General features: G+C 45.1%; 2 protein-coding genes across 3 annotated transcripts in view; both read left to right on the top strand.

Annotated features, from left to right (window-relative positions):
* Nucleotides 1–4,294, top strand: elf3 (E74-like factor 3 (ets domain transcription factor, epithelial-specific)). The gene is made up of 8 exons (XM_080495945.1): nt 1–291; nt 1,532–1,765; nt 1,868–1,975; nt 2,051–2,170; nt 2,257–2,301; nt 2,373–2,489; nt 3,052–3,247; nt 3,439–4,294. Exons 1-8 carry the CDS (start codon nt 165–167, stop codon nt 3,575–3,577), a joined length of 1,086 nt encoding a protein of 361 aa, XP_080352071.1. The 5' UTR covers nt 1–164; the 3' UTR covers nt 3,578–4,294.
* A 2,617-nt stretch (nt 4,295–6,911) lies between these two features.
* LOC308129140 (dihydropyridine-sensitive L-type skeletal muscle calcium channel subunit alpha-1-like) overlaps nt 6,912–23,017 on the top strand; it is a 36,568-nt gene continuing 20,462 nt past the window's right edge. The window contains exons 1-17 of one of the 2 annotated variants that reach the window (XM_080494930.1): nt 6,912–7,260; nt 7,356–7,461; nt 8,298–8,437; nt 8,623–8,765; nt 9,025–9,177; nt 9,906–10,111; nt 11,595–11,698; nt 11,975–12,120; nt 16,134–16,215; nt 16,606–16,766; nt 17,093–17,318; nt 19,244–19,451; nt 19,881–20,001; nt 20,166–20,280; nt 22,318–22,420; nt 22,533–22,602; nt 22,683–22,815. In XM_080494930.1, coding sequence (XP_080351056.1) covers nt 7,073–7,260; nt 7,356–7,461; nt 8,298–8,437; nt 8,623–8,765; nt 9,025–9,177; nt 9,906–10,111; nt 11,595–11,698; nt 11,975–12,120; nt 16,134–16,215; nt 16,606–16,766; nt 17,093–17,318; nt 19,244–19,451; nt 19,881–20,001; nt 20,166–20,280; nt 22,318–22,420; nt 22,533–22,602; nt 22,683–22,815 — 2,405 coding nt within the window. In that variant the 5' untranslated portion in view covers nt 6,912–7,072. Of the gene's footprint in view, nt 7,261–7,355; nt 7,462–8,297; nt 8,438–8,622; nt 8,766–9,024; nt 9,178–9,905; nt 10,112–11,594; nt 11,699–11,974; nt 12,121–16,133; nt 16,216–16,605; nt 16,767–17,092; nt 17,319–19,243; nt 19,452–19,880; nt 20,002–20,165; nt 20,281–22,317; nt 22,421–22,532; nt 22,603–22,682; nt 22,816–23,017 lie in introns of those variants that run through there. The other variant, XM_080494931.1, reaches the window with a different exon arrangement.

Genomic DNA, 23,017 nt, shown 5'->3' with positions numbered 1-23,017 from the left:
AGACGGCCAAGATCAACCAGGATTACAGTCTGGATCCACTGGACTCTCCCTGTCCTGTATCACACTGTGGCTCCACCTGTAACCAGGTGAAGGACGAACCTGTCTCCCGGCGTAGCTCTGGTAGAAGTTTGTGGAACGTGTGGAGCGGTCGCACCAGCATCTCCATGTCGTCGCCGTGCCTCAGCAGCGTCCTGACGCACGCCAACCTCACCGTGTACCAGACGGGTCTGACGGACCTGTTCCAGCCCAGCCAGCAGGCCAGCACCCCCCCGGGCTGCTCCAGGACCAGCGGTAAGGTCTGCAGCCCTGTCGCCGTGGTAACGGCTTAGAGCAGAACTACGTGTGGTTAACCATTACAGCCGGGCGAGGCCAGGTTTCAGGTGAAGACTAATCTCAGTCAGTGTTGATCTTTCTCTGTCAGACGCTTCGCTCTGACCTGTTTCTCTTCGTCAATGTTTAACCAGGCAGCCAATGATTGACCAGCAGGAATGTGATGTCATCGCACTCCTTTCTGCTGGTCGACCTTTGAGACAGAATGGAAAAAGGGTCAGGGTGGGATCGGTCAGGCTGCTCACCGGAGCTCTTTACACGAAGTGACACACCCACAATATAAAAGAGGTCGGAGGTCAGAGTGGCATCAATCAGGCGAGTCTGAGTTCAACTCAACTTGTCGAAACCAACATGTTTAAGTTGAAGTCACTGTAGGGCAGGGTTCTCCAAATCTGGGCCTCAAGGGCCAGGGTTCTGCACATTTTACCTCGTCCCAGCTTCAGCACACCTCAATCTGATGATGATGATGTCATCATCAAGCATGTAAAAAAAAGCAAATAATGAGGCCATTATTTCATTCAGGCGTGTTGCAATTGGGAGGAACCTAAAACATGCAGGACACCAGCCCTCGAGGCCTGGAACTGGGGAACCCCGCTGTAGGGTCTGCTCCTTTCGCACCTCTCGAGTCTGCTCTACTAGGGTCAGCTCCTTTAGGGCCAGGACCCTTAGGGTCACGTTGGCAAACAAAGTAAGCATCTGTGATACAGGGCCAACACCACACCCTATTTACACTGATATCATTTATGAACCAGAGGGGTTTGGTCCGGTCTAGTCTCGTCCAGTTTACTCTAGTCTAGTATAATGTAGTCTGGTCTAATCTAGTCTAGTCTGTTCTTGTCTAATTTAGTCTAGTGTATTCTAGCCTAATTTAGTCTAGTGTATTGTAGTCTAATGTATTCTAGTCTACTATGTTGAAATCTAGTCTAGTCTAGTGTGAAGCAGGGGGAAACCTTCTGAAGTTTGAGTTAATCAAATCACCTTGTTAAACAAAGACCAGTGAGTGCATGAATCTCCAGTCGGAATGTTTGCAGAAACAGAGACCTGAGCAGACCAGACTGGTCCAATCAGAGCTGGTATTTCTTTAAATTCCCTTAACAGAGACCTGTGAGCAGGCGACTGAGCTTGTGGTTTCATTAATGTAACAAATGAAAACACATTAAGTGATGAATCACTATGTGTGTGTGTGTGTGTGTGTGTGCAGCTGCATCATACAAACTCAGCAGCCCCCCCTACTGGTCGGAGGACCAGGTTCTGGAGTGGCTCAGCGACCATGTCGAGAGCAGCCGGCTGGACGCCAGTGGACTGAGTCTGTCCCTCTGCGCTGTGGATGGATTCACGCTGTGCCAGATGAAGGCTGAGCAGATGGTGGCAGTGTTTGGCCCACAGCTTGGTCCACAGCTCCACCAGAGTCTCCAGGACCTCCGGTCCAGACATGGTGACTTCCTTCATCCCCTGTCTAGTCTCTGTCTCTTCACACCAGAACAAGAATGGAGTGTGACTCAACAGATTCCTGTCGTTGTCTCTCCACCCTGTTCAGAAGCACAGAGCTTGTATGGACCGGAGCTGAACGAGACCTGCCAGCTGCTGGACACCTTCCTGGACAACCTGAACTTCCCTCTGCTGAGCACCATCAGGATTGGTGCCGGTACGTTGACCCTGTCAGACAGAGCAACAGTGGGACCTGGTGACCCAGCTCATGTTCCTGCTCTTTGATTGGCAGTTGAAGAATCCGTCTACAGGCACGATCTTGACCTCCAGGATGACTACGACCTGACCAGTGTGACCCTGGAGCCCCTGGCAAACGGGTACCTCTCAGACGGGGACATATCCTCCTCCAATGGTGAGTGCTCCGACTCACATGTTTTCATTCTGTTGGTTTTGCTTGATGACATGAAGGTCACACGCTTTTTGACCTTCATCCCTCAGAGTCTGGCAGTAACGAGTCGGACCCGGAGCTGTCCGGTCACCTCAGTGAGTTACTGCTGACACAAGTTCTCCTCAGCCCCTGCGCAGCATGTCTCACACCCTGTGTCTGTTGATAGAGCTGCGCATCAAGGTAGAGAAGGAACAAATTCCAGTGAAGCGACCGAGGGGACGACCGCCCAAGGCTGTCCACCAGCGCGGCAGCATCTTCAGCAGTCCGAAGAAGACCAAGCACGGTGAGGCTGACGAGGAACTCTTCCACACCGCTGTCTGTCAAACTAGAACCAGCTCACACACCTTTGTATCAGCAAACATATGAATTAGCATTTCCACCGCAGCGGCGTTCCAGAGGAACAAGAGACAGAGTGCCCGGTTGTACCTGAGCCAGGCTCTGGAATGAGCTGCTCGGACATTGAAAACACATGAGATTTGTTCAGGACCTGCAGTGAATCTGTGCTTTTCAGGAAGGACTTCATCACTGAGTGTTTCTAACTCAGTTTATTAAAAGTATCTCGGCACCAATCAGAACATCATGTTCAAATCACTGTGTAGTACATAGTCCACTGATTCACAGTAAAACACCTACATTTAATATTGTCTTTGTTATCTCTGGCGGTAAAGACAAAGGTCTTATCTTTGAAGTTTCAGGAGCTAAAAAAAAAATCCTCCAACATCAAAACACATAGTTTCTTCTGGAGGTACTAGACATACTACCTTCAGGATGTGCTGGTCTTGATGAGCTGGTTCTGGGTCTTCAGCTGATCGGGAGTTTAATAAATAAATGTCCTGGATCCACAGCGCCTCGTGGCACTCACCTGTGGGAGTTCATCCGAGACATCCTGATCAACCCCGAGAAGAACCAGGGCTTGATGAAGTGGGAGGATCGTCATGAGGGGGTCTTCAAGTTCCTCAAGTCTGAGGCGGTGGCTCAGATGTGGGGCCAGAAGAAGAGAAACAGCAGCATGACATACGAGAAACTCAGCCGAGCCATGAGGTATGTTGAGTTCTGATTGGATGCACTTCCTGTCACTTCATGTCACTTCCTGTTCAGCCCACCAGAGACTCACCTGGGCAGCAGGTGGTTCCTCCTGGTGGGCTGGATGCCAGAACCTGCTGTCAGCTGATGGACAGCAGGCTCCGTTAGTGGAGGCCACCGGTTCATCCTGGACTGCCTTGTCCTTGCAGGTACTACTACAAGAGGGACATTCTGGAGCGGGTCGACGGCCGCAGGCTGGTTTACAAGTTTGGGAAAAACTCCAGCGGCTGGAAGACTGAGGAGCTCGGCCTGCACGTCCACAGCCACCATGCAGGAGGGAACCACTGAGCTGGCAGCCGGGGCAGCTAGTAAAGCTGGACCTGGACCTGGATCTGGATCCGGATATGGATCTGGATCCAGACCTGGACCTGGATCTGACTTGTCTGTCTGCCAGATATGTTTAGGAACAATTTCCTTTTACAGAAGGAAGATATTGCAGAAAATGTAAGCCACTGTTTTTGGCTTTTGTAGGTTTTGTAAACCAACATCCTTTATATACATATATATATATATATATATATATATATGTGTAATTTTTTTTTCATTGTTGTGTAACTAAAACAATTAGTAAAAGGTACATCGTTTGGATGCTTGTTATCGGCTGTAGAACACGACTGGTTTTAGTTTGATCTGCTACACGTCATTAAAACAAATCGGATTCCTCACAATCAACATTTATCTTTCAGTTTAAATAATATACTTACTCTTGTGCACACAATATTTCAGTGAGCTTGATGACGTATTTCTCTTTTCATATTTGTAAATTGTATCTTTTTCTCGTCTCAGTACTTCCTTTGAATGTATTTCTACTTGTTATGTTTTTACTGGAGTTGACTGGTATGATTGTAATGTTTACAGATGGTCCCAACTGTTCCTTTGCTGAATCACTGGTTGTATTTTAAACTGTAACTTTCTGTAGAGAATGAAACTATGACAGACATGTTTAAAGACCTGTAACTATCAGATCAGCATCACACAGATTCCAGTTCACCTAATAAAGACAAAGTTTTACATCAAAGTCCAGAAGAGAAAGTCTCAATAATTATATTTAGAATTTAATGGCTCCGGATCTTCATTTGTAATCTTGTAAATGTATTCACTGTTTTTATTTTAAATGATTTCAATCAGAAACTACAGCAGAGGGTGGAGAGGAAGTTCAACAACCAACGCCTGAAGAAGTAAATAGGTTTGAATATAAACAGGCAGTGACGAGAAAACCGGAGGATGATGAGGATGATCATCATTTCATTTTCCAATAAAAAGACGAGCAGCTGAACTCTGGACCTGACGACTGACACATGTCCCACTAAGACTGTCTGTCGTCCCACTACGAGTACGACTGTCAGTCTGGTGAATTGATGAAGAAGTTACAGTTTCCATTAGTTACTTTCGCCACTGAGTAGCACTCTTTAAGAACCTTGTGACATACTTGGTGAAATCATGTGGGCGGAGTCATGATGGCGCTAATTAGATTAGATTAGTCGATTGTGTTTCTTGGTTCTCAGCTCGTGAAGCAGGATGAGTCCAGGGACGAGTCCCGAGGTTTCAGGGAGTCCTGACAGTGTAGAAGGACTAGTGTACGCAGTTGAACTCATGGACTTAGCAGGACTCGTGTCGGTAGGACTCTCCAGTTCGATCGCTTCATCATCACAGGAGAAGGACATATTCCCCTGCCCCCACCACCACCAGCACCACCACAACCACCACCACCAGTCAATCAGGTGTATTTCCTGTCCAACAGGTATATTTGGCAACCAGCCAAAATGTGTGTGCGGCACGTAGCTTACTGGAAACCTGCTGCACTCTGCCAGGAAGACAAATACCTGAGGAGAGGGGAGGGGCCAAGTTTTACTGCAGTAATCTCACCTGACCAGGGTGGTGGTGGTGGTGGTGGGGGTGGGGGTGGGGTTCTGCAGTAATCTCATTGCACCATCACTGAGCAAACAAACCATAAACCATTGTTCTTCATGTCACCTCTCACTTTGTGACCCAGAGCTCACTGCCACTGAGCAACACTACAATTGTACTGTACACTGAGCAGTACAATACTTCTACTGTTCACTGACCAACACTACAATTGTACTGTACACTGAGCAGTACAATACTTCTACTGTTCACTGACCAACACTACAATTGTACTGTACACTGAGCAGTACAATACTTCTACTGTACACTGAGTAACACAACACTTGCAGACACTTTGGTCCTCTGATAAACCTCAGGACCGGCATAGCCCAGCGCCACCTATGATGGCAGCCCCCCCCCCATGAGTAATTAAGATCAATGGATAAAAAAAAGATAAATAGAGGGTTTTAATTGCTTATATTATTATTCTTTATCATATCTTTTTCATTACATCATTTAACAATGTTTCACATGAGTCCAAGTAAACATGACGATAACCTATCTAAAACTAGGCCCTACTTTCTATTTATCAGATGTGAAGGACACTCATTGACACATGATAAACAACCATTATTATGTCAAATAAAACAAAGCCTTCGGGAGCCCAGGGGCGAAAGAGAAGAAGAGAAGAGGAGGAGAAACATTATAAAGAAAGAGGTAATCTGCCTTATTTTATTCATCAATTACATTACATCAAAACTCTATTCACTATCTGGTTAAAAGATCTACAGTGTTTCGTCACTCTCAATCTCAAACAGGCAATATTGTTGTAACGTGGTTTATAAAGACACTGTACCTAAATGAAGTTAACATGGGTTGAAATTAAATAATAATGAAGAGCCCCACCTAAGAAATGTATCACCAGCCACCACTGTTTATGACCTTATGACCTTCAGGTAGAAGTACTGTTTATTGCTGGTACTTATCTTTTATTACCAGTGAGTGTCGTAGCCCCAGAGTTCAGACGTCGACTCCTCCACTATCAGCTCTTATCAGTTCAACAACCACTGACAGGAAGCCATCACAGGAACTCCACAGCATCTTGTGCTACTTTGCAAAGTTCAAGAACTGATGTAAGCATCGTAAACAATTCACAGTCGCGTGTGAGGAAGGGAAGTTGTGGTTCCTACAGTCACTGGCCGCCAGAGGGCGCCAGCTGTAAATCTCCTGACTCAGCACTTTCTGCAGGAGATCCTGCTCTCCGGAGGGAAGAGTGTGAGGGCCACTGAAAGAAAAAAAAAATATTACGATGTGAAAAGAAAAAGTCCTCAGGCACTTGAAAACAAATAAAAGACGCAGATTATAACTACCTATACATGGTGCGGTATGGTATGGTACAGGATTGGATGGTACAGTCCGGTACGGTATGGTACAGTACGGTACTCTATGGTACGGTATGGTACAGGATTGGATGGTACAGTCCGGTACGGTATGGTACAGTACGGTACTCTATGGTACGGCATGGTACATGTCTCTCTCTGTGATAGCTTGTTGATGTCTGGAATCCTTCCACGGCAAGAGAAGTCTCATTTTATGGATTTCTTTTTCTGGACGATCCAGTTTTTCTTTGGTTTGTCTTTCTTCTTGTAGGATTGTGAGACAAAGTTGTTTCTAAAAAAGAAACAGAAGTGTGTGTGAGTGTCATCGTGTGACGTGCCGGACACATTGTCATGGTCTATATTTGCTCCACACAGCTGTTGAGGACGGTGGAGGTTGAAAGAGCAGCTGTCGCTGGTTGCTGCTCAGACAGAGCGGCCAGTCGGACACCAGCCTGACCCACTGGCGAGCTGCTCCTCTACCAGGAAGTACTCTCCGGACCCGAGTGGGACTTCAGCAGGACCGAGACAGACCGTGAACGCTGCTCCTCTCCTCACCGCCATGGCTGACAGCGGCAGCCCCCCGCTGTCGTCCTTCATCATGGACGAGGAAACGCTGAAGAGGAAGCAGAAGGAAAAGCTGAAGAAGCTGATGGCCACCGGAGGGAACCCCCGGCCCGCCCGCTCGCTGCTCGTCCTCAATCTGAAGAACCCCTTCCGCAAGGCCTGCATCACCATCGTGGAGTGGAAGTATCCTGAGAGAGAGAGAGAGAGGGAGAGAGAGAGAGAGAGAGCTTGTGTGTTTATGTGTGTTGGTTTGTAAAATTCCTATGAAAGGCTCCCAGGCCGTTTGAGATCATCATCCTGTTGGCCATCTTTGCGAACTGCGTGGCGCTGGCGGTGTACCTGCCGATGCCGGAGGAGGACAGCAACAACACAAACAGCAACCTGGTACGGCCTGGTCACGCTCACTTCCATTGGCTGTTGGGGCATGACCGAAACGTGTGTGTGCGTGTGTGTGTGTGTGTGTGTGGCTCATCATGCGTGCAGCATTGAATATATTGTGGTAGAAACGTAAAGTTACTTTACTGAACCAGCAACAAAAACATGTTGTAAACTGGTCGAACTTGTATTTCCTGGATTCTGGAGCCTCTCATGCGGAATCGCTGGATCTGTGTTGTACGTCTTTATTTGGCGAATCATTTCTCAAAGTGTATCCTCAGTGTAATCCCTCTGAATATTTTTTAATGTCACATATATTAAGAAACATATTAAATAGCTCTGAGTATTTCGCACACGTTGGAATTCCTCCACTAATCTGAGAGCTGTTTATTTTTCTACTCAGTTTGCTGAATATGACGATTCGAGACCAGAATATCAATGTGAAGTGTAGTGTAGTGCAGTGTAATACAGTGTAGTGTAGTGCAGTGCAGTTATTTCTGGACAATATGAGGCTGATGTCAGGTGTAGCACCACTGAAGGCCAGAGTGGCTCTAGAAGAGGCTCCACTGCCCGCCTGCTGAAATAAGAGAAGCTGTTAAACATTGTTGAAGTGTACAAGCTGCTCAGCTCAGTGATATGAATAGACAGGGATTATTGTCCTGCTCCAAGTTATGAGAAGTAACAGACCCACAAACAACCTCGTCATGTCTCCACTCCACTCCACATCATCTTGTCCCCACTTGGTTCCAGTGTTCCTGGAAGCACTTTTTACAGTTGATCCCTGGTTACTCTCAGTGATCATCAGTAAAACCACATGAGCTCAGTGAACTGCTGCTGTGTTGCAGGAGAGTCTGGAGTACATCTTCCTCATCATCTTCTCCATAGAGTGCTTCCTGAAGATCGTTGCCTATGGATTCCTTTTCCATGCAGATGCATACTTAAGAAACTGCTGGAACATTTTGGATTTTGTCTGTGTGTCTGTTGGGTGAGTACAACACTGTACTGCTCTTTTCTAGTGAAGCTCTGTCAAAGATCATTGATCAAGCAGTGGTACCATCTTTAGCTCCTGAAGTCCCCCGAATGCTGATGTTAAATATTCAAAGTACCAAAGCTCTGTGACTCAGTACTGAGAGACAAAGACTCGCAAAGACCTCTGGTTTGTGTTTGCAGACTGTTCACAGTGGCTGTGGACGCCATCAACCACCTGAGTGGGGTGGAGGCGCCGGTGGGTGAGAAGGGTGGGGGCTTTGACATGAAAGCTCTGCGGGCTTTTCGAGTCCTGCGGCCACTCAGGCTCGTGTCTGGAGTCCCCAGTAAGTACCAGCCTCAAGGAAAGTAGTACCAGTATCACAACATCCTCAGGCTTGACGTCTTTGTTTTGACTGTAAAGTGTCTAATCCTACGAGATCTCCAGTCAGAATAGATCTTGTTGCTGAGTGACAACAATACTAATCAATAGCAGGAAGCACCCTGGTCATTTCCAGCTGTGCTGCCTGGAACAAGGAAGCATGTGAACATAACCACATGTTTGTTGATAGCAGTGGGAGCTGAGCAGAGCCCTGGTGTTTGTAGGCCTGCAGGTGGTGATGAACTCCATCCTTAAATCCATGCTGCCCCTGTTCCACATCACGCTGCTGGTCCTCTTCATGGTCACCATCTATTCCATCATGGGCCTGGAGCTCTTCAAGTGCAAGATGCACAAGACCTGTTACTACATCGGCACAGGTAATGCAGAGACTGCCCCAAGACTGAGACCCTACTGGAATGCAAGGAATAATATATTTATTCTTATTCTTATTCTTATTCTTATTCTTATTCTTATTCTTATTCTTATTCTTATTCTTATTCTTATTCTTATTCTTATTCTTATTCTTATTCTTATTCTTATTCTTATTCTTATTCTTATTCTTATTCTTATTCTTATTCTCATTCTTATTCTTAAGTAGTGTCATCATTGGCACCAAGTTCATCTCTAAAGTGTTTCTTCTGCTGATGGAGGGAAGGCCAGAATCAGCTGATAGAGATCTAGAATATGCTAATGGTAGGAACTCCAGAATTAGGCTGCATGAATCTAGAGAGATGGTTTGAGTGCAATATAACCATTGATTCAGGGTTAGGGTAAGCAATGCATAGCTTTTCATAGAATTAGTCCCCATAGTACCCCTTATTGCATCTCATAGTATTCCCCCAGCTTCTCTCCATAGCATCCCCACATAGCAGATCAATAGGCCAAAATACACTGTCAGTCATAGTGCCACCTGCAGGACACGTTTCCAATGGCGGACCAGCAAGACCTTGAGGACCCGCCGGGCGTTGCTCGCAGCTTTAACTGAGTTTGGTTCACATTGTGAGAAGTGGACTGTTTTTGCACATGTTCATGAAAGATCACGACCAGCGTCTGCACTTGGGCTCATGAGCGAGTGTGACGGGCTCCTCTCTCTCCTCACCATCAGACATCGTTGCTACGGTGGTGAATGAAAAGCCAGCGCCGTGTGCACAAGCAGGGAACGGCCGTCGCTGTGCCATCAACGGCACGGAGTGTCGCAGTGGGTGGCCCGGCCCCAACAATGGAATCACCCACTTTGATAACCTGGGCTTCTCCATGCTGACCGTCTACCAGTGCATCACCACACAGGGATGGACCGACGTCCTCTACTGGGTAAGAGATCTCCACCTCCACCCTCAGTCTGCTCTCCACCTCCACCCACAGTCTGCTCTCCACCTCCACCCTCAGTCTGCTCTCATTCTATAAATTCATATTTCTGCAGTTCTGTCTATTTTACTATTTCCCCTCCACGTTCAGAAAAAAAAAAAACTTCTTTACACAGACCTGCGTATCCAGCTGATTCAGGGCTGCTGTGAGCAGCCACACCTGTAGGGGGCAGTGTAACTAGCAGCATGAAGCCATGATCGCCAATGAGAAAATAAAACACCACATCACGAATCGTGACATAAATCGCCACCTCCTGTCTTTAGAGGAAAACATAGTAGTACGTATAAACCATCAGACACCTGACTTGTTAATGCTGAGTTGGTGAGATTATAACACTTTAATTCATGGGACAATATAAACTTACGGCACTGTGGTCACTCAGTTTCACTTGATTCCAGCAGAACGTTTCAGGATGAACTTCCTCACTGCTCTTCTTTTTGTTACATTTCACATCCAGTTGTTTTGAGGCTGAGTTTCCTCCGTGTGAGTGTGTTTCATGTTGGAATATTAGTTCATCGCCGTGACGACAGGAGGAGTTCTGCTTCCATAACTTCCTGTTTCAGCATCATTATTAAGCTTAATGTTCCAGATCAAATCTCATGCAGCGACACAGACTTGGAACAAGTCCAGTTACCTCGTTAAGAGAAAACTAGAGCCTTGAAATACAATCCTCTATCGTGAATCAGATCAGGCAGAGCCTAAAAAAAATTCCGTTCTTACCTACTGGCTTTAGCTTGGCTCTGACCTTCAGTTGCCTCTGTTAAAGCCAGAAATGCACCAAGAAAGCACCTGTTAGTTCACGTACGCCCCCTTGAGATGAGACAGAGTACTGCCTTGCCTCACTGGCTTGACTTTTCTCTTTACTGTACGATCAGCAGCAACAATTCTCTCAAACATACACTAAAGACACGACAGACTGTAGAGAGTCCTGCTGTATAACAAATATTTCTGTAAAGTTCATATTGTTGATATGTTGAGGAACAGACACGGGCAGCGTCATGTGACCCAGTGTGTATTGGATCAGTCAGACATGAGGCTCAGCTCTCCACTGCCTCACCCGGGATTTCTGCCTGGATTTGATCCACAAATACTCAAATTTGGCAATTTTTACTTAATAAAGTGTCAAAAATTAGTCATACTGAAAATGCATATTTAACAGCAATCTGTGGAAAATATTCATATTATTTTATGTACTTTTTTTCTTTTGTATCATGATGCCTGCCCAACCATACACATAACTGAGTTACACTGCAGCCCTCCTTCAAGCTCTCACTGTCTGTTCCAACTCCAGAGGTTTCTGTTACCATTAAGCCTTGTTTACTTTTGTATGCTTGTAAAAAGCAAATACTTGTATAAAGCAAATGTTTGACTCATATTGATCGTCTCACTTGACTAAAAGGAAGTAAATGTGATGTGACTGATCCAACAGGTGAATGACGCCATTGGAATGGAATGGCCCTGGATCTACTTCACCACTCTCATCCTGGTCGGCTCTTTCTTTGTGCTCAATCTGGTTCTGGGCGTGCTCAGTGGGTACTTACCTTCACTGTACTGCAACTGTACTGCACCCGGAACATGGACTCCTTCCCTGAATTCAAACACGCACTCAAAACCCACCAATTCAGATTAACCTATCTTGTGTGACCACCCCCCCAACACACACACACACACACACACACACACACACACACACACACACACACACACACACACACACACACACACACACACACACACACACACACACTGGTGTGTTGGTGTCCAGTGTGATCAGTGGTCACGTGACTCCACCTTGTGTTTCTCCTTCAGTGAGTTCACCAAGGAGCGAGAGAAGGCCAAGTCCCGTGGAGAATTCCAGAAGTTACGGGAAACCCAACAGCTGGATGAGGACCTGAAGGGCTACATGGACTGGATCACTCAGGCTGAAGTCATCTACCAGGACCTGGACCGACAAGGTGAGAACACCTGAAGTCATCTACCAGGACCTGGACCCACCATTACATTACATCACAATGCATTACATTACATTACATTACATCAATATGTAGGGATTTCCTACCTCATAAGGATCACTCTGTATCATTTATGCAGTGCAGTCTGCACACGGGGAACCAATTATCTTGCGTTTGGCAGGTTGGCGATCGATAATGATTCATAATTATCAAAGATGGTTATTCATTTTGTTATTGAAATTTTAATCTGATCTGCATCAGATACCTCGAGAGCATCATCTGTCTTAACAGGAAATTATAGCCAATTCAGTTATATCAGTCTCATAAGACCTACTCAACAGTTAATCAGGAATTTGAATTAATAGTTGAATTAATTACAATTACCAGAAAAAACCATAAAGCTTGAAGGATTTTGGAGTTCTTGACACAGAAGAGGTCGACATTTCATTCACCTTTGTGCTCATTAAAAAGATGTATGATTTTAAAAATTAAATTTATTTACAATGAAAACAAATAAAACACAGACTCCAACTACATACAGTAAAACCTCTGATGTAGGAACGCCCTAAAATCCAAGGGCAAGTGTCCCCTGAAGACAGGTGTCCTCTCTTCAGAGGGACAGGGTCACGAGGACAAATTGATATTGAACAAACCAAACACCAAATATGTTCTGGTTATTTAAAAGCAAATAACTGAATCAATACAAGATGTATACAATATAAGTACATATATACATGTATATAAGATGTATACAAAATAATTACAAAATAAGATTTAATGTACATACAGTCCAGTTTCATCCTGAGTGACCAGACTGGTAAAATACTGTTATAATAACCTTTAAATTTACACTTCAGAGATTTTCTTTGTTGTGGTCACAGTGTGTGTAATAAAATTGTCTATATTTTTGTAAGATCAAACAGTCAGTACTGAAAATGATTACAATTTCAACATAAAGTCAATTTTACTGAAACATTCTGGTACAAAATACAATAAAATGTAAAACAAACTAGTATAAATCCTCTATAAGCTCCTTGCTTGGTGGGACCAGGTTAGAGCCTCTTGGTCGGTTTTGGCCCACGGGCTTTACGTTCTCTGCTGTGAAGTGAAAGTAAAAGTTAAGTTCGCATGACGTCTAAATCGTCATCCACCCTATGCGCTCAGCTCCGACCCTCTGCTGGGATTTTTGGGATCGTTAGGTTATGTTCTGGAACGCACACAAAGTGAAGCCAGAGTGTAGTATGGAGGCAATCATGTATCACCCGCGACCTGAATATGAAGTCCAGCACAAATATTTTGGCCATCTTAGTGTCCCCCTCAGCTTGAAATTTGCCGGGAAAACCGGTCCGTTGTCCACATTAGGCAGGTTGTCCCCCCATCGTGGTGTTTTAACAGTTAAATATGTGTCCTTGCACAGTGACGTGTCGCCCAGTGCAGGTTGTTCACTCTTACCAGGTCCCCTCCTGGGGGGGGGGGGGGGCTGACCTTGGACGGAACTTCAAGACAAGATGGCGGATTACAAAAAAGAACATTCCAAATGGAGGTTATAAGAGAGCAGGAAGTCTGCCCTGGGTCTCGGCCATGTGCTGGAGAACAATGGTACATGGAAGCTAGTCTTTAGCGTCTGCTTCCTGTGTGTCTCTGCTAAAGGACCATTTCTAGAATGAAGATTGAGTTTATGTGAATGCGACTTGCTTCGTAAAAGGTATGGAATTATCAGATGGTGTTGAGTTACTGTGTGATGTTGTCTGTGATGTGATATGTGTAGGATTGTGAGTTAACAAGTTAGTAAAACAAAGATTAACATGCTGACCCTGTGTCTGTGGCAGAGCAGGTTCATAACTCCTCCAAATATCATTATCAATATACCTCAATAACTGTAATAGAATCAATACATCTTCATAAAAGTTAAACTGTTCTATCATAGCATCAGGTTTAACTAATCTCAAGTAATGTCCAGTGGTCAGTTACCACATCTTTAATGTCTTTGAAGAAGGAGTTTGGTTGTTGTCCAATCTGGAGAGAAGCCACTGGGTCCTGTAGCAGTTAGCACCTCCTGCTAACTGTGGTTGGCTGGTTCTGCAGGCTGAGGAGAAGAAGAAGAAGCTGAAGCTGGTCTTTCTTTGCAGCGTCCTGGTTGTTCCGTTGTCCAGACCGGAGGAGCTGGTCGCTTGGTCTGTGGTGGCTTTTTCTGAATGTTGAGAAAAAAGCACAAGGAGGTTCTGTGAGGTGTTGTTTCCCAGGTCTCTTTCCTGGAGAAACAGTTTAGATGCGTCCCTGCATGATGAGATCAGACGCTGGGTGTTGGTCTCTTGATCTGGGGGAAGCGCTGACCGTTGTGGTTGGTCAGAAGAGGTGTTGAAGAGTTGAGGTCTTCGGCCGCAGGCCTCTGGTGTTAGCTGTTAGCAGGCTGGGCGACAGCTGAACTGCTGGGATGCAAACCCGGCCTCATGTGGACGATAGGTCAAAAACAGCACATTTAGGTTAACCGGTTTCCTGGGGTGGACGGCCCCTGAGTCAGACTCCACACCTTAAAGGGTAACTGAAATGTTTTTCAGATTTCATCTTTAGAAAGAAGAATAAATATGCTTTCGAAAGGTATATAACATTCCCAGATAAAAGTCCGAATTCCGACCCTTTTAATTGACTTTACATGATGCAGCAGACGACGGTATATTTGCGGGCCATAAATGTGAGCCGCCTGAGCTAGACCGGATATGACGTACGAGGGGTTATATGTCCCAGCCAAAACAACATCAGCTGATTGAAGAATGGAGGGGTTTGGCGATACAGAAGCACCTAGGAGCGATGTTAGCGAAGATTTAAGTGACGTATCGTTGGTTTTGGACGAAGATGAAGGAGAGGAATCATCGGAGGAAGAATTAGAAGAAAATCAAGGCGTTCAACCATACATGTTTGAGCCGTGAGAACATATTGTGCGTGACCGGGTATTTACCCGTGTGCACATATTGTGCGTGACCGGGTATTTACCCGTGTGCACATATTGTGCGTGACCGGGTATTTACCCGTGTGCACATATTGTGTGTGACCGGGTATTTACCCTTGTGTCAGAGTGGGTGTTTTGCAAAGTTTATTGGTCTATTTGTCTTAAGTTTTAGCAGGTTTTAAAAAGACTTACTGAAGGTTGGGTTTAAAAATCCGTTAAAAAGCCGTTTAAAAATGGTGGGGACAGAACCAGGTTTCAGGATACGTTTCCTCTTCACATCAAAACCAAGTGACTCTCGGATTGCGGGTGCTGTTTCGTAACAGTCATCCGTGAAATGTTGACTGCAGAGATAGGAGGCCTCTGTTGGTGTCCAGTTGGAGCGAGTGCGCTGCACTTGTTTTGTCCATAATCTCCTCAAAGTTTCATCTTTTGGGAATTTATGGACACTTACAGACGGACTGGGCATTTGGGAACACCCAGCCGCAACACAACGCTTAGGCATGACTCTAAAAAACTGCTAAATAACGCGATAATGCAGAGCACATGTAAACAAGACACTACGATCAGCTGTTGTGGGCGGAAGTAAATAACCCCTCATACGTCACAGCGCAAAACTACGGCAAGTTGGGAAAACTAGGTCAGATTCACAGGGCGGGAGATTTAAAGGCATTTTTAGACGTTCGGCGCTCAAGAGCAAGATAGTGGTGTGATTGTCATTGGTGTGTCATATATCATTCGAAAGGGGGAAAAATAATGCTAAATACTGGTGTATTTTAATAGAATTATTTCAGGGACCCTTTAAATCATGACAAAGTAAGATCGTCTTTCCTGAGTCCAACCTTTCATTGATCTTGTGAGATCCCAAAAAATACATCACATCACATCATTACATCACATCACATTATGCCAGGTCATCATTACATTACATTACATTACATTACACTACACTGCCTCAGAACGCTAAGCGTCCATCAAAGTACAGAAGCAATTACCGTACCCTGTGTGTGTGTGTGTGTGTGTGTGTGTGTGTGTGTGTGTGTGTGTGTGTGTGTGTGTGTGTGTGTGTCAGGCCTACTCCCGCTGGAGAGCGAGGGCTCGGAGACTGGCAGCGCCGGGACCATGGACACGATGCAGCGGATAATCTACTACTAGTCAGTGCCCTGGTGATGTTGCTTGTTCTGGGGGGGTTGAGCAACAGGTTCAATCTGTACTTCTGGACCGTGTTCACTCATTGAAATGCTTTTACATTGGAAGTAAAACCATTGTTCCTTGAATTACGTTTTTTTTTTGTGTGTGTAGGAAAAACAACAAAATTAAATGTTCTCTTCAACTTAAACTGAATGTGAACCTTTAAAAAAAATGAGAACCAGTCACTGATCTGACCTCATATTGAACAAACACAACTCCTCACTCAGGAAACATGACACTCTGTTTAATGTTTTCACTGGACGACTCACGACCGTCCCGGATGTAAGTCGTTCAGAAAAGATTAGAATCACAAAACACCTCCAGCTAATTGGCCCCCGTCTCTTCTTCTGCAGCAAGCTGGCCCGCAAGTGGAACCGCTGGTTACGATGTCGCTGCAGAGTCTACGTCAAGTCCAGACTCTTCTACTGGTGGGTGATCCTGCTGGTGTTCCTCAACACGCTGGCCATCGCAACGGAGCACCACAACCAGTCTGTGAGGCTGACCAGCTGGCAAGGTCAGAGGTCATCCTGACCTTCCCACGCCTCATTGTCAGCTTCTGCTGTGCTGCAGGGGGAGACGTCCGTCTAGTGAGAGCCTGCTGCAGTGGTTCAGTGATCATGACCTCTGACCCCTGAGAGAAGCTCTGATACGCCCTCTGGTCAATTCACTGTGATATTTTCCGTCCTCTTACATTAAAAATGGTGCAGAACATTTTCTCTCACTTCCTAATGAGTTATTGTTGGTTACTGTAATGAATCCACTGACCAAGGACAAATAAGCAGCTCTCTTGGTTTTGTGTCTTTGTCTCTTCTTCTTGTTTGACCATGATGACATCATCAGATAGCACCAACAAGCTGCTGCTGTCCATGTTTGCCTTGGAGATGTTCATGAAGATGTATGCGCTTGGCTTGCCGTCCTACTTCATGTCTCTCTTCAACCGCTTTGACTGCTTTGTTGTTTCCACTGGCATCATGGAGCTTGTCCTTGTGCACATGGGTGTCATGTCCGTCATGGGAATCTCTGTGCTGCGCTGCATTCGCCTGCTCCGCCTGCTAAAGGTCACCAGGTGAGTCCGCCATGACATGACGGGGCTGCACACTTCCTGCCAGCATGTTGTCACCTTCACTTCCTGTGAGGATGTTGTCACCTTCACTTCCTGTCAGCATGTTGACACCTTCACTTCCTGTCAGCATATTGACACCTTCACTTCCTGTCAAGCATGTTGACACCATCACTTCCAATCAGGATATTGTAACCTTCACTTCCTGTGAGGATACTGTGACCTTCACTTCCTGTCAGCCTGTTGTCACCTTCACTTCCTGTCAGGAAATTGTGACCATAGATATAAAACACTAGATGCCTCCGCGGCGCGGCCTGTGACGTGCCTACCCTGTGGAAACCTCACAGAGGAATTATTGGGAGGTGGAAATCTTCCACAGGATAGAGCAATTCCTCAGCTTTAAAATGAGGTATTATTTGTGTTGCTACATGGTATTGATGATCGAATTTAAACGAATCGTTCAAAATCCATGAGTCACTTTACTGAACAGTGGTAAATGTCACTGTTGTGCTGCTGCTAGTCGAACTGCAACTGTATAAATATATCACATTACTCACTTTCGTCGCCCTGTGGGAAAAGCAGCTGTAATGCTACTGCTAATTGTTGCTAAAAGCAGCTAGTTGTCACGCTGCTAATGCTAGCGGCTAAGCACATCAGCTACTGGCTAAGGTCACATGAGGCTTTCAGCACGCTCGAGTCAGCTCATAGGTGTACTTCAGCATGAATGCCCAACTCACCTCATTCCAGTGGCTCAGCTCAAATGCCCGAGTCAGCTCCAGTGTTGCCAGATCAGATTGACAGTTTCCAGCCCAATCACATCTTTGAACCCACCCATTCCAATAAAAACCAGCCCAAACCATGAAGTTGCATGTACCATGACGCAGCCCAATGCATTTTCTTCCCGCCTGACGTAAACAAAAATAGCGCAATTGGGCGGAAAACTGCCCAATCTGGCAACACTGCTCAGCTCGCTTCAGTGGTTCAGCTCGAATGCCCGAGTCAGCTCGAAACTCGAAAGAGTCGTTCACCTCCATTGAATCGGTCAGCAGCACTTATGCTGTGTCGTTCACCTCGTGAGCGGCGAACCCTCCGCCCCTCCCTCACCTGAAAGTCTGCAGCTCTGCACACATTGTTTCAAAAAGCTTGTAGAGATAAATAAATAAATAATACGTGATTAAATACACAATAAATAATTTAAAAATACGAGTGTAGCGTATATTGTGTTACATTTAATATTGTCCCCTATAATTAGTTCTGCCCTACGAACATCACATTATTTATTGATACGAGTAAAAACGAAAGTCAGAATGTCGGAGGAAAAAAGTTAACTATAAAATAATATGTATATATTAATATATACTGTATATCTGCCATTCTGAATGCCCGGTATTTATTCAGTTTAATCATTTATTTAATTTATTTCCCGTTTCTCATCACTACTACGTGGAGCAAGGGAGCTACGGATGTTGTTGTGGATTTCCTAGCCTGAGATCTACAGTATATGTTTAGCACAAGTGGGAGACTGCGCCAAGATGGTGGCGCTGTCGACACGTTGACAGGTGTCAACAGGCACTGATAGGCCATGCGGCATCTAGGTTTTATATCTATGGTTGCTACCTTCATTTCCTGTCAGGATATTGCCCCCTTATCTCATACCAAGGTTGCATCTTGTTAGGATTTATGAAGTTTATTTGGTAACTTAGATGAAATCAGCAGTTAAAATCAGCAATGTGATCTCCAAAGACTAAATTGATCGATTGTACTCAAGTGAAGTTGTGAAGAACGTGTATTCACGTTCTGACCTTGTGTTTTGTACAGATGGATATAAATCTCATGTTGATGCCTGATCATTGATGGTTTATGTTTCTACTGCGAGGAAGATGTTTGTTGATTGGGAACAGTGATATGAATGCACCTGATGTGTGATCCAGGTACTGGACGTCACTCAGTAACTTGGTGGCCTCCCTGCTGAACTCAGTGCGCTCCATCGCCTGCCTGCTGCTCCTCCTCTTCCTCTTCATCGTCATCTTCTCCTTGCTGGGGATGCAGGTCTTCGGAGGGAAGTTTAACTTTCCCAACAGACCCAAACCCCGCAGCACATTCGACAGCTTCCCTCAAGCACTCATCACTGTGTTTCAGGTATGGGCTTTTATTTTCTGTGATCAGAAGAAAGTAAGAGGACAGGCTTCATGCAGCTCTTCGTGCATATGAAAGCACAGTGAAAAGTGTAAAAAAAAAACACAGTAAAAAGTATTAAAAAAACCAGTAACAAATATATATATATATATATATATATATATATATATATATATATATATATATATATATATATATATACAGTATATATATATAAAATAGAAATAAAACAAAATGTATAAAAACAGTGAAAAGTATGAAAACACTGTAATAAAGTACCAAAATGCTGGTACGATGCTGGAAGTTTCTCAGAAAAAATTATTACACTGGATGTATTTTTTAATTTATTTTATTGGATTGATTTTAATTTGAGAATGTATTGGATAAATGGTTATCGGTCTGAGAGAATGACAATGTGAGGATGTTCTTCAGATCCTGACTGGTGAGGACTGGAACGCTGTGATGTATGATGGGATCATGGCTCATGAAGGACCCAGTATGCCTGGAATACTGGTCAGCCTCTACTTCATCATCCTGTTCGTCTGTGGGAACTGTATCCACACCATGTGTGAGTGTGTGTGTGTGTGCGTGTGTGTGTGTGTGTGTGTGTGTGTGTGTGTGTGTGTGTGTGTGTGTGTGTGTGTGTGTGTGTGTGTGTGTGTGTGTGTGTGTGTGTGTGTGTGTGTGTTGCTCCCTCCTTGACTGGCCTGCTTCCAGTCATCCTCCTGAACGTCTTCCTGGCCATCGCGGTGGACAACCTGGCGGAGGCGGAGTCTTTGACTTTAGCCCAGAAAGAGAAGGCTGAGGAGAAGAAACGTAAGAAAGCACTCAGGTCAGTGTGTGAAGGTTTGTCAGTGTGTTTGTTCTCCACCTTGTTGGACTCCTGCTGCACAGGAACGAACACTGATGATAAACACATGACGGACTCAGGCCTTCGTGGCAGTGTGTCTTCTTCGTGGTCTTCCTCATGGTTGACTGCACCTGCAGAAGCTCCCGTGTCCTGGTGTGGTGGTATGGCTGGTAATGTGGGAGCTTCCAGAAGTACTGAGCCTCTCTCCAGCAGCATGTGATGATTCTCTAACGGCAGATGACCAGTAGACAAACACTGGCATCGAACCGCTGTGAAAATGTAACATGGAACGTTTCTTCTGCCTCTTCAGTTCTCTGGACAGATTTGAGCTCACATGGCTTCAGCTCTGCCGAGTTCCTCCCGAGAGGAAGAAATAACATGGTGGACATCACTTCTATCGTTTGTGGAAAATATTACATTTTAAGATTTACTGTAGCTTTAGCTTCATTTTGAGAGCTGTCCTAGCAAGAAACTTTATTTTCATAGTATCCATTTGGTATAAAATCCGTAATGTTTTCACTTTGACATGTATTCACACACCACTCTCACCGAACCAAGGATTTTCTCTGGTTGCCATGGTGTTGCTATGGACACTAATGACAAGTAACCAAGGTTTTTCTCTGGTTGCAATGGCGTTGCTATGGTGTTGCTATGAACACTATTAACAACGAACCAAGTTTTTTCTGTGGTTGCTATTGTGTTGCTGTGGACACTATTTCCAACATCCAGTTTTTTCTCTTGTTGCTATGCTGTTGCTGAGGTAGGGGGCCAGTGAGGGAGGTATAATATCTGGGTGGGACAAATGCACATGTCTCAGACATTTGGAGGAGCATGGCAACCCCCACTCATCCCCCTCCATTCCTACGCCTTTGCCAATGTGTAACTGTTAACTACTCCTAGTGTAGCGTGTACAGTTTGGTATGATTTTGGTCACATTTTGAAGACTTGTAATTTCTTGTCAAGCCTTGCCGATATTACAATATTGAGGTATACCCAGTGAATTCTGAACACTCGGTGTAAATAGATTAAAATGATCAAGCGGTGTGGACTGATGTTTTATTTTTTACTTTAATGGATTGGATTGTCTTAAAATAAACGTTTCGTGTTGAGCTTTGCATATTTCCCAATTTAAAAAATCCAGATCAGTGCTTCAGGTTTGCATTTAGATTACAGCCAGAGCAGACTTGGACACTGCTGTTCTGTCTTTGAACTTTGCACTTCAAATAATTATAAATGGCCTTCTGGCACTGAGCCTGGGCTCAGTGGGCTGCCCTGCTGTGTCATAGCTGGACTATCGTCTCATTGAGAGAAGGCGTCTCTGTGTGGAGTTACGTTTCCTCCCACAACCTCACAGAACATAGATAGGAGACAGGCAGCTGATGGTGGCCTGTAGCTGTGAATGTCTTCGATGAAGGACCTGTGACCCATCCAGGGTGTTTCCTGCCAGTCAGCTAGAATCAGCTCCGTCCACCAGCTACCCACAACTGGATCCCATGGAACCGAAAACAGATGTATGTGAAATTAAAATGCACACCCAAAGCCTTTAGATCGTTAAAGAAAAGCAAAACAAAAGAGTCATTCCAACCAGTGGGAAAGTTGCATTTTTTGGGGGAAAGCTTTGCTGTAGCTTGTGTTCAGAGAGGACGAGACTCTGCATGGATCACGTTTCACTACGGTTACAGTACTCGTCCAGAGCTGCAGGCTGGGACAGACTTGTTTTCTCTGCAGGTCACTTTCCATACATTTACTAGTGTAATAGCAGTAAACGACTCTGGGGCTGATTCTGCGCATGTTTGATCTGTGGTGGAATGCTGATGTCAATTACTTTTAGACTCGTTCAGTTGATAGAACGATACTGCTGAAGTCAAGTACTTTAAGATTTGCGCAGTTGAATGAAGAACTGTACTATTTTCTCATGCCAGTCTGCAGGTGATAACAGTAAGTCAACTTGTGTTGTCTGACCAATGTAGCCTGATGAAACGTTCAGTTCTGTAAAAGTCACCCTGGTGTGATTTACAGAGCCAACATGCCTGACAAAGCCAGTGAGGACAAAGCCAATCTGGCCAAGAAGCTGGCCGAGCAGAGAGCCAAGGGGGTGGAGGGCGTCTCCACAACCGCAAAGGTGAATTGTCCAAACACATGTAGTGACAGTTCCAGTGAAGTGAGAAAAACATAACTGTCCCTGACCGCTATAGTCCTCTCCAACTTCTCTGTTTCTGTCTTTGCATCTGCAGCTGAAAATCGACGAGTTTGAGTCCAATGTCAATGAGGTGAAAGACCCCTTCCCTCCTGCAGACTTTCCTGGTAAGCCAACTTCCCTCATGGCTGCATCACTGCACTTGACAGAATGTGGCTTTTGTAGTGATTACATGATGGTTGGTCAGGTGATGACGAGGAGGAGGACCCTGAGATTCCAGAAAGCCCCCGACCTCGTCCAATGGCAGACCTTCAGCTGAAGGAGGAAGCCGTCCCGATGCCAGATGCAAGCTCCTTTTTTATCTTTGGACCTCAGAACAAGTATGATGCAAGTCATTAGGACAGTGGCTGCATGGTGGTTATAGCATGTAGATTCCTTATTTTTAGTGAATGTGGGACTCATGGGTTCTGCTTCATTGGTTCTTTGCTGTAACGTTGTCTTTGGTGACGAGTCTTGAAAGCGTGACCAATTTTCTTGTCAGTGGTGCTACATTTGGTGGTCGCAAAATTAAGACCAAGTTTC

Source organism: Blennius ocellaris (assembly GCF_963422515.1).
Source record: "Blennius ocellaris genome assembly, chromosome: 4".
NCBI classification, from domain to species: domain Eukaryota; kingdom Metazoa; phylum Chordata; class Actinopteri; order Blenniiformes; family Blenniidae; genus Blennius; species Blennius ocellaris.
Note: the sequence above shows the minus strand (reverse complement) of the source record. Positions and strands in the feature narration are given on the sequence as shown.